Source organism: Mercenaria mercenaria, chromosome 19, assembly GCF_021730395.1.
Source record: "Mercenaria mercenaria strain notata chromosome 19, MADL_Memer_1, whole genome shotgun sequence".
NCBI classification, from domain to species: Eukaryota; Metazoa; Mollusca; class Bivalvia; order Venerida; family Veneridae; genus Mercenaria; species Mercenaria mercenaria.
The window spans coordinates 11828862-11840856 of NC_069379.1; the positions used below are offsets into that span (position 1 = coordinate 11828862).

Below are 11995 nucleotides of genomic sequence, written 5' to 3' on the forward strand. Positions count from 1 at the left end.
AAAGGGAATAAGAAAATATTATAAAATTGAGTTAGAATAACGTGGTCAGTAGCAGGCTGTTTTCAGTGGGTAGGTCAGTGTTGCCTATTACAAGTACATCATTTACGTATTTGGGTAATTAACAAAGAAGAAACCATCGTGGTTTCCTGTATTACGCGATGAGCTGTACATGAATGCAAGTTAAAAAGGACACCAAAATACCAAAAAATATTCAAATTTATGTTCCTTCCTAAGGATTGATTAATCAATAAACTTGAAATGGAATGCTTGCCACGATATAGAAAATATAAGCTGTGGAATAAAACGTGTAAGCGGCCGGTAGCTTTGTAATATACAACTTCTCCGCATGAATGAAAGTTGAAGGACGAATGTGATTAGCTGTTCTTATCATTACAGAGAACAAAAACCTACCCCAGTGATCAAAGTCAAGGCCTGAAATTTCAATGTTTTATTCCCTACCTAGTACCTACTGAGGGGACGGGGTGACCTCGGCTTATTCTAGTACTGTAAACAATAGTGAATTCGTCATTTTTAGCAATTTTTTTAGCCTGTCAAATCAATTTCCCCCTGCTCCATTTATCGATGAACTTCACCGTAACCCGAAGTGACTTAATTTATAACAACATTTATATATTAGAATTTAGATTCTATTCATCTTAACATTAAAAATGAGATATTTCTCCCCGCATTGCTTTCACCTTAGAAAGTATTAACCCGGCAGATACTGTTATGGTTTCATATACAAAATGACATCTAGGCTTAAAGGAATGTTGCCAAGAAGATTTGACATGTACTTATTCAGTTGCTCTGTAAAAGAAAACGTTGCATGTTTTCATATTTTTATTTCGTAACAAAAACTGAACATAACATGGCAACATTGCCAGCTTTTTACGTAGCAAAACACGAGATAATATTGTCGCACTGTGTATTAATTTTATGATCGTAGACATTTAAAAGTTTTCATATAGTTCATCTGCAGTTTGTAGTTATTATGTTGTATCGTCATGCTATACGAATGGATAGCTGCGTTATACGTTAAGATAGTTGTCTATACGGTTGGATAGCTGGCTTGTGTTGCAATACCACAGTTGTTGTCGCGGTTTCTGGACATCTTGATGTATCCTTGCTCGCCCCAGCTCTCTCCCCAGCTGTAAAGATAAACAGAGTATGACTAGATGGCAAAACATAAAGTCTGTTGACTTTTAAAAAAAAGGAAGTGAGGTTTGCTTGTTTAAAGGAAGAACAGTATATAGAGCTAACACAAGCAAGAGGAAGGGCGACACACCTCCAAAAATCAAACGTCTTAAAAATTTCATTTAAACACATTTGGGTTGGACATTGTCGGACATCTCAATGCAGATAAGTGTATGTCCAGTTCAAAAAGCTCTATATAAATAAGTAGCTTGAATGGCATTATTGTAAACGTGAGCAACTTGTTTGCTTTTGCCAAAACAGAAATCGAGGTTTGCCGAGGAATGTGAAAAGACGAAGCTTTCGTGAGCAAAATGTAAATGTGCAGAGCACGATTATTTCAGTAATGAAGTCTTGAACTGTGTTGTTTTTTGTTTGGTTTTCTTTTAATGCAGTTGCACTTTTGTTGCGTTAATTCCAAATCAACTCACAGGGAAATATAGCCCGCCCGCTTAGCTCAGAAGGGAGAGCGTCAGATCGCGGGTCGCGAGTTCGATCCCCGGGTGGGGAGTATGTTCTCCGCGACAATTTGATAAAAGACATTGTGTCTGAAATCATTCGTCCTCTACCTCTGATATTTCATGTGGGGAAGTTGGCAATTACTTGCGGAGAACAGGTTTGTACTGGTACAGAATCCAGGAACACTGGTTAGGTTAACTGCCTGCCGTTACATGACTGAAATTCTGTTGAAAAATGGCATTGAACCCAAAAACAAACAAACAAACACTGGGAAATAGTACGATATATAGACTCCAATTCCACCTAAGTTCCGACAAGGCAATCGAGCACACCCTAACACACAGGTGAGCGACAAAGATATTGAAACGTATATAAAAAGTACCTATTTTTGACGATCCAGTAATCTTTTCCACCGTCAGCACCATATCCTACAGCAAGAACACCATGGTCTAGTCTTGTCTGACTGCAGAAGAAGCTGTGGTAGATTCCAGATCTAAAAATAGAAATTGATCTAAAAATAGAACTTGATATAAAATAGATGTTTTTCCAATGGACTTTTCATGATAAGACATCGTTCTGCAAATGGTCCAAGTTCCCTGACAAAAACAATTAAACGAGGTACATGTATATCGATTATATCAGTAAAAAAAAAGTATACTAAAACATGGACTGGACTGGCAAAATCAATCAAGACAGGCAGGACTATCATCCGAGTCATGAAATGGCACATGTATACACATGTAGGTTTTAAAACGAAACGTAAGAACAGTAGCAACATTTTTTTCCTTATGTTCACGTGAGGCACTATAAGACCCATTGCTAACAGACTATACTACTAGATGCTACTAGTACATCATCTGGTGATATAAACTATATTCCCTTGAGTATTTCGAACATTCTGCGCAACGGAGTAAAAAGATAAGTGTTCCAACTTCCGAAATGTTTACAATGCATGCACCCTGTTCTAAATATAGCCTGGCGCAGACAGAGCAGTCACATGATTAAATATTATGAAACTGGACAGCAAGTATTGGTTCCTATTAACTATATGGATAACTCAATAGTGCTGGCTACCAGAGCAGAACAGTCCACTGTTTCATAGTCTGTCAAATGAATACAGATATGAAAGGTAACCGACCTGTATAATTGAAAGCTCATATGTGAGGCGTCAATGGCTACGCTGATTGGTCCAACTGTGGCAACAGCCGACTGGAGATCTGATTCGCTCTTACTTTTTACATCTACAAAACCGGTGTCAGTGGCACCGACATTTGCAGCGTCAAACTTGCATTTCTCGTTCTGTAAAAAGATCATTTAAGACTTATAATTGTCAGTGGCATCGAAACTTGTAATCCTCGTTCTGAAAAATTGAGCATTTTTATTTGGTAGCATCAGAAGAGTAAATGTGAATATAAAAGGCCAATAATGCCCTTTCTTCTTAAAATAAATATGACTGCCACAATTTCCGTTATGAACATAAAATACGTTAATTTCTTATTAAATCCTATTTCTGATAATTACTTTCATTACCATTCGTCAAAGATTTGAATATTGCAGAATGTTTTACTGAATCCTTTGCCTTTTTTCATCTCCCTTTGAGGCCATGACTATAACAGTTCACGCGCAATATTAAAAGTAGTGTATTCTAACCAAGGAAGTGCACGTGAAATCTGTTTAAGCTGTTTCATCGCTACAGTGTTTTTACAACAAGTAAAAGATGTACAACGCTTTTAGCACTACCAGCAGTATTGCAAGAGTCAAATTCGGCATTTACTCCAATATTCATACATAATATTTTAGAACTAAATGAAAGATGATAATTTAAATATTTTAGTAACAGAGCGATTTCAATGCAAATACGCGTGCGTGCATGTGTAATAAACCACTATACAAAATATTAAGTATCCCAACTCCTCCCTCCAAAGAGTAAGACTAAATGTTTAAAATTCCAGATACAGGGCTGACATGTACCCACTGGACACACATCATTCACATACGCGTACACTTATCAAATCGCAAGCTGTAATAGGTTTTCACTTACAACTCCCTTGTATGGGTAACTGGCTTCAGTATCAATACCATTGTTTTCTTTGATGTATTTAAAGGCTTGGTCCATCAAACCACCCTGACAACCCTGGTTACCTAACATAATGATACTTATAATAACATTATAATCATTGAATTTTTTTTTTCATCAGTACTTAACAAGACTATATTTTTGATTACATGACATTTTACAAATCGTTGTTTTATACTTTGTTTTATATGACCGGTTTGTTTGCTGCACTGGCTTAAGTCAAAACTTAAAGAAAATAATTCTGAAACTATTTCTGATGTCACTTAATTATGCTAAATGGTTCGCATTTCAAAATCGAACAGTTTGCTTCGGTTCTCCAAAATAGTATAATTGGGAAATTGTTCGTAAGTTTCAAAACATATGCCCCTAGAGCCAAAGGGACGACAGCGAGCAATAGGTTTTTAGCAAACTGACCAGGAATTCATGTACCATAAACAAAGTTGATAAAGATAAATAAGTGAGGAATTAATTATGACACAGTGTATTTGTTGCCATGTTCCTTTTTATTTTTGCCCTTCTAGTCTTTAAAGAGCCAACCATGACAGAAAAACGGCCGATTGGATGATGTGCTATAACTTAGGTTTTGCCTAGGTGGTGCGAGAAACGTGTATTGAAAACGATGTATTTTTCTGGAGCTCCAAATTACCTGTGCTCTGTTGAATTGCGGAGGCCAGTAACCATACATTGATCAGTGCCTGGTGTGTTGTTCGAACTAGCGGTGCGCATTTTCAAGTTTATTTGCAACAAAGACTGTACCTTATGAACAAATGAAAGTTCCTGATACATGAATGTTAACTATACCTTGTTTAGTGGAACAGTCTACCAGATTTTGTTCTGAAAGTGATGGGAGTTTTCCAGCTTTCTTAAATGTTTGTCCTTCGAGTGATCCAGTTGTGGAAAATGCCCAGCATGAACCACATTGGCCCTGAAATAAGACAAGGCGACTCGTGAAAAACGTTATTTGCCTTGGGTAATGACTTGAATGGTTTCTGAAACTGATATTTGAATAAACTGTAAAACACACTTGCCCAAAAGGGATTTCTTTGAGAGTTCGCCGACAAACTGAAGTTGTTCTATCTTTTGATCCGGTTGAGTGCTTATGCATACCGTTGTGGCTTGATTCATTGATTTAAGTGTAGATCTAATATGATAATGTTCGCTCCAATGTCAAAGTAATAAATTGTCCGGTTCCTTTTCTTGAAAAGGCTTTTAAAATTTGACTTCCTGGATGTATCATTTGGGTACTGTTGTATACTTATATAGTAATGTTTTGTATATCTCATAATCAGTTTTTACTGGTGCCTTCCCTTAACCACTGCATTTATACTGCATTTTTTCACCAGTATTGATCATGTTGATGCATCATACTATGATCCAAACTCTTTGTTAAATTTTGACGTCGTCGTAATTGACGTTGACGTCATTTCCTTTAGAATGTTTATTTTGTACCCTGAGGAAAGCTAATGTAGCCGAAACGTTGGTGAAAAATAAAGTGACCTCAAACAGTTTTGTAATTTTGACTACTTGATACCTATATATTTTCTGGATAAACCACGTACCTGGTTTTTCACCGGTGTAACGTATCCTTCTTTTCTCCAATCAACGCTGTCTGGTAGGCTCACGTGACTTGGGGGCAAGTATGCTGTACCGTTAGTTTTGGTGGCCATTTTGTAACCATTCATCACACGTACGAATTCCTCGTTGGTCTGAAAAGTTGTTTTTTTCCAGATAATGTAGCAAATTTAATACTTTGTTTTGAAATAAGTCTTTGTTTCAGCTTGCATTGTTCGTAACTTTAAGACATTAAAGGGACCAGCCCACACATTTTGTGTGAAAAATAATTTCTTCCAAAAAAATCTATTGAAAGTGAGTACTCTGAATGTGACTAGAGGTACAAACTTATTGATGTAAGATTTTTATGAGATATTCTTATAGATAACCAACTATGTTTTGCAGAAGGTAGTAAACCGTTGCAACGCTCTTGAAATGATACAGAGCACTTAGATTTTTCTTGCATTTTAACAAATATCTAACTTTTCATTTCACCAAGTTCATCTTTATTTTTTTCAGTGTAATATATACATTTTAGTGTGCTAAATTTGTGGCAGCGAACTTGTTGACAAATTTACCTACACTGTGGACGAGTATAAACTACGGTCAGATAATCTTGCAAAAGTTTCTGTACTGACTTGTCCGCAAGTACGTGACAACTTTCACACATTAGTTAGTGGTAGAGTTTAACTCACCATGTCTCCGAATTCGTTCATTCCCAGCCAGAAAGTGTGCACTCCCCTGTCGGCTTCCAGGTTGTGTTGCTTGATGTAATCCAGGTTCTTCTCCCAGATTGCACGTCTACAATTACAAATTTTACAGTATTTTGGAATTGGTAGTACGTTCGATTTTCATTACTTTATTGTTTTCTAGATATGAAATATAGAAATAAAATTCTCCTAAATAAGCTTAGATGAAAGAATTTCAAAGGGATGGTGTCGACAGTGGATGCAATTAGAAATTTTACATTCTAATCTATAAAATAAAATGATACTGTTTGATTTCAGATTTTCTACGAAAAATTCTTTGTATGAGACGTCAGAAAACGCATTTATTAAAAAGTATTTTGTTCCATATTCATATACTTTGGGCAATTAGATAATATAAATAACTCGAGCATTTTTGTAAACGCTACGCCGCCCATAGAGGTCAACTTTGTTATGATAGGGTTAAAATTAGTATAACAGTGCCTTGATATGCAATGTTCAAGGACCCCACAAGACGCTAGAGCCAAGTGTGATGCGATCTGGCAAAATCAAACCCGAGCCAATTAAAGTACTGCATTAATGACAACTTTATCGTACACATTTACGTATTTCCACTGTTTTTTTCAGCCAAAATGTTCTTAAATAAGGCCAGTTATGCTGAGAACTCTTAATAATGCTGAATATGCTGATACTTTCTTAAGGCCTGGTACATTGCAACAAAAATAATAGGTCCGACCATTTAATATTTTCCGTATCCGGCGGGAGCTGAATACAGGGTATTTAATTCATTAGAGAAGTACAGCTTGTATTCAGACAGAAAATTTCTATTAATAAATACAAAATGTGTTTACCTGGTAAATTCCTCACCATACTGGTAATTTTTGTTGTGGAAGTTCTTGTATTCCAGCCACTCGTTGTCGAGTGCAGGGTTGAATTTTGCCATCCTGGCGGCGGCGGCAAAGGCTATAAGAGCCACGATAACGGCGAATCGGAACATCTGTAAGAGATTGTTAGAATTTGTAAATCAGTATGTGACATAGAAGACGAATGGTATAACACATGGTTGATTTGACATACAATTTTTTGTACTTGTAGCTTTTATATTTTAGTGCATCTGTAACTCGAATGATGTATAATTTTGTCAGCCTTTAATTGATCTGCCGCATTAATACGTTCTGTACGCCTTAAACATTTTTTTCTAGTGTTACGCAGATTTCAGCTCCATAGAAGTTTTATTGCTAGACTTAAATCTTATAAATAAAGTTAAAACTGTAGATCTAGTTTACTAGTATTTGATGTTACGTGTTACATTTCGAAGCATATCTGACTTCGTACTTAATCTTAAAGTAAAAGTTTTAAGATCAGTTAAGCATAATTCAATTCCAAACATGCTTTGTTAAGTAATTAGTAAAAGAAAACATCAACTCCAAACACATAGATTAAAAAAACAAACGCAAAATAAATAAAAAAAAGAAAAGAATTTACCGTTGTAATTTTGTACGTCTGTATGTCAAACTGTCCGCCTGCAAACTACTTTATAATACTTTATAACTCGTGTTTATCATATGACCTGCTATCAGGTGTACCCTTAGATAATGAACTAAACAAACGGTCTTATGAGTGGGGTATGATAGTGTTGTGTTGTCTGTTTAAAGGGGCTCGCATAACGACGAGGATTGAAGTTTAAAACTTTTGTCTGAACAAAAAATAGCGTAAATTCATAAGAAATGATCATATTCTACAAATAATAAAATTTAAAAAACAATTTGCACTGCGTGGCTGAAGCTTAAGAAAGCTGTGATAAACAATCGTCTTTCTATCTTTTTTTTTTATAGATAAAGCCTCTGTATAACTCACTGAAATAGTATGTAGGTATATTTCCTTTCATTTGTAAATACAAACTATTGCCAACACTGTGAACTTCTTAATGTGGAGGATTTTGACATTCATATGGAGATGTGTCCCTTTAAAACTAACGTCCGTTATCAAAGCCGTGCTCCCATCATTTCAACAGTCACCGTTATCAGAAGTGAACTCACTTCAGTTAAATTACTGACCTAATTATTGTTTATAATTTCATTTACTAAACTGAAAGCATTAAAAGTCTACCGTTTTGTAGCAAAAAATAAATAATATTTAGAACTGTTGTTTCTGGCGGATACATTAAAAGAGGGTCAGTTTGACGAATTTGACATAATAATTATTATGAAAATTTTGAATGGTCTGTGGACATATCAGTAAAATACTATATTTTTGATCCTCATTACTGTCACAGCGCCGAGCCACCACTGTAGACCAAATCCTAACTTTGCTTGATGTTGCAGTCTTACACCCACTCTCCATCCCCATCTTCATCAATTTTCTTAAGTGTCAATGACACTGAGGACAAAATTCAGGCGTTTGAGACTTATCAAACTAGTGTATCTTCTTGTTTAGTTGATATTTACAGTCACAAGAGTTTCACACTCCGCCCACGATATGGATCTGCAGCTCTTTCAATGACATCTTCCTCTAAGGCAGTTCTGTAAGGGGAAGCTGGCTGGCTTTAGCAGCTGCACGGAAGTAATCTACTTTCAGTTGACCTATCTGCAACAGGTGCACACGAGATAACGTGCATGTGCGATATAAATCATCAAAAACAACTTGACTATATATATCTAGGATTTTACTAACACGGAATCAAGGAAATCCGTTGCAGACGTTTGAAAAGGACGTTAATACTGTAGAGATAACGCATGTTTTTACGTGTTATAACATCTGTAGAAAATGCCGCTAAGCCTAAAAAAATAACATTGTTCTAAGTTAAAACTACTTTTTTCAATTTTTATCAAATTTTTAAAGCATATAACTTGCACGGTACATTATGTAAAATCAAGCATTCACAAATAATAGCATGACATAGATTAAAAGTGTTATAGTTTATGTAATTTGTCAACAACATGAAAAATTGACACCAGTGAAGTCACGGTTAAGTCAGTTTAAAAATAAGATCAATGAAATAATTTTAGTAGCTAAGCATGTCCATAAAATAATACGTATATTTCATACTCTTGTTATGACATCAACAAATTTCTGAATAATTGTTACATGAACCTTCTTACTTTTGAATATAGCAAGATGATACTTCATATATGTTATATCATATTTTAACTAGATTTTTTCAAGTTGTTTAGGGTTACTTTAACAGAATAAAATGTAGTTATCACTGATAGTGTTGTGTAGAAAATAAGTTATCAAAACACCGGTCATTTTTCAGGACAAGGAGCACGAACAACAGTCGTGCACGTGGTATAATTAACGTGTGTACTTTTTCTTATATCATTCAAAGATCAACATTTTACTATTACAGACACTGCATATATAATTTTATTTGTTTCAAAATGCACTGCATTTTGCATCAGACATTTTGTTCACTTATTTGACGGTATGTTGTTGTTGTTACAATAAGAGATGCATGCTTACATCATGATATATATAGTATGTGCTACAGGTCGTCACAACTTTTAAACCATTAAAGGGCGTCTTTAACTAGGACTTACTCGACGATATTTGACAATTTTTTGTCGATTCACCGTAAAACCTGACTCACTGAAATTGCTCTTCCACACTCTGAATACTGTGACAATGTATTTTATAAGATACGAAAGAACCAAACATGATATTTGCTTTGATCTGTCATTGTATTTTGTACATTTATGAAAAGATAATAAAATGCCAAGTTCGATAAGCACAGCGTGTGGTAACTGATCCCCTCTAGAGTTGGACACTACGCATTCCTACTGGATTCTGCGACGGCTATTCAAGTGTGAGACTCCAGGGTGATTTATTTCTTAAGTATCAGTCACACTACACCGTATAGCGTTGACAGACTCCAAAGGAATAGAAACAAAATGCGGCAGAAAGTTATCCGGTGACGAAAGGCATCCCCCGCTGCTGCTTGTTGCTCCCGCGATCGGTGTATTGGGTGCATGAAACGCACTAGGACCGCAAGATTAACGCATACATGAAGGACGAACAAGCGGTCGTGAATCTGGTCCACCGCACAAGAACGAATGTTAATAGTCTGCCAATATCTTGGGAAAATGTGACTTCTGATGGCATTTTTTGTTAATGCTCGGATATAAGTATTCAAGTGTTCCTCAGAATCGAACATTAAATTCAAAAGGGGCTGTCGCCTTCTAGGGTTCCTCATTACAGTACAACGGGGTCAAAGGTCAAAAAAGTGCATTTACAAATAAACTATGCCGCTGTGCACTTATTTTATTTTCATATACCATCTAAATTGGTTTAAATATTGTGTCACAATGCCCTTTACTATTTTGTAAATAAAACTGATGATAATATATAAAATATATATCTAATATATATAATAATATATTATATATATTAATATATATCTGGGGAAAGTGGCATACGATGGCAAAGTGTGTTTTACTTGACATGTTTGCTAATCTTTATATATCTGGGGAAAGTGGCATACGATGGCAAAGTGTGTTTTACTTGACATGTTTGCTAATCTTTATATGTGGATGAACTAGAGAAATATTTTTGGAAATGTTGTATCCAAGGGTTATTTTAATGTATTTTCAAGGTCAAAACTGAACTTTTAAAAATGACTTCTAAGTTGCTAACGGTAGCAAAATGGTGCGTATATTAACAATATACTCAACAACTTTTCTGACTCCACACCTGTTCTTTTCCCTTTATTGCCAAATGTTGACAGATTTGATGAATGTTTTACACAATGTTAAATGATTATTCTATTATAATATAACATAAAAACGATCATAGCCTGATGTAAATTCATTTAACTGTAAGGGTAACAATAAGGTAACCCTTAAATTAAAAGTCACATTAGTAAATTCCAAATCACAGTAGTACACTTTGATCCTATTAATTCAATGATATTAAAATTATCACATTCTGAATGTTCAACTGTTGTAATGGAACATCTGTTAATATTTTCAATATGTAGATATTAATTTTTTATCAGGTTTGTGACGTCATTAATGACACCAAATTAATGACAAAATTGTTTAATCCTGCAGATGACAGTATTTGCCACATACAGACCAGCACCAAATTGCATTCCTTCAGTGACATTTTTGGTAGGGAGGCGGGGGTACCTTATTTAAACTGTCATGGCACAACGAATGTATGAACAATTGATATCGTTGTTATGTTTATTTAATTGAGCTGGTCATTAAACAATGTGTCCAATTTTCATTCAAATCTGTCAAAATTTGGCAGAGATAAAAACAAGTCAGGTGTGCAGTTAGAAAAATTGTTGATCAAATGATTACAAAATGACACTGCAAATGCATTTCTTGCATTTCAGGCAGCAATAATACTTGAATTTAAGCTTTGAACTGACTATAAAAAGAACATTTACATGGTGTACACCTTTTGAGATTTGTGTGCGAAAGAAAAAATATGACAGGTTTTGAGGAAGAAGACTACATCGGAAAATGAATTACATATAAATGTATAAAATTCTCACGTAAATAGTTAAAATCACTTTACTGTCATGTATACAAACAAGTATTTTTAGCTCAATCAGTAGAGCGCAGATCTATGGATCGCGGGGTCGTGAGTTCGATCAACGGGAGAGGTGAATGTTCTCAATGATGATTTGATAATAGACATTGTCAGGAGTGATTTCTTCCTCCACTTTCTGAATCATTTGGAGATGTTGGCAGTTACTTGCAGGGAAAAGGCTAGTAAGTGTAGAGACACCAGAAACACTGATTAAGTTAACTGACCGCCGTTACATGACTGAAATAATGTTGAAAGTAACATTTATAATATCATATGGAATCCTTCTCCAGCCCCTAAACAAATGATTCCAAATCTGGTGATGATTCATTATATGATATATATTTACGTTACTTTGTCCGCGTGACGATGGTTAAATAGGACCATTTTAGAAGAGTAACTGAAATATTGGTCAGAGCATATGTTTACACAGTACATGTACGGTAATTAACTAATCAGAAGAGATCTGTAGGAC

General features: G+C 35.2%; 1 protein-coding gene across 1 annotated transcript; it reads right to left on the minus strand.

Moving 5' to 3' along the window:
• Positions 1 to 822: 822 nt before the first annotated feature.
• On the minus strand, positions 823 to 7614 carry LOC123541845 (procathepsin L-like). The gene is made up of 9 exons (XM_053531394.1): positions 7471 to 7614; positions 6837 to 6982; positions 5974 to 6079; positions 5287 to 5433; positions 4529 to 4652; positions 3692 to 3792; positions 2789 to 2949; positions 2033 to 2143; positions 823 to 1148 (listed from the first exon to the last, which is right to left on the minus strand). Exons 2-9 carry the CDS (start codon positions 6980 to 6982, stop codon positions 1049 to 1051), a joined length of 996 nt encoding a protein of 331 aa, XP_053387369.1. The 5' UTR covers positions 7471 to 7614; the 3' UTR covers positions 823 to 1048.
• Positions 7615 to 11995: the final 4381 nt, after the last annotated feature.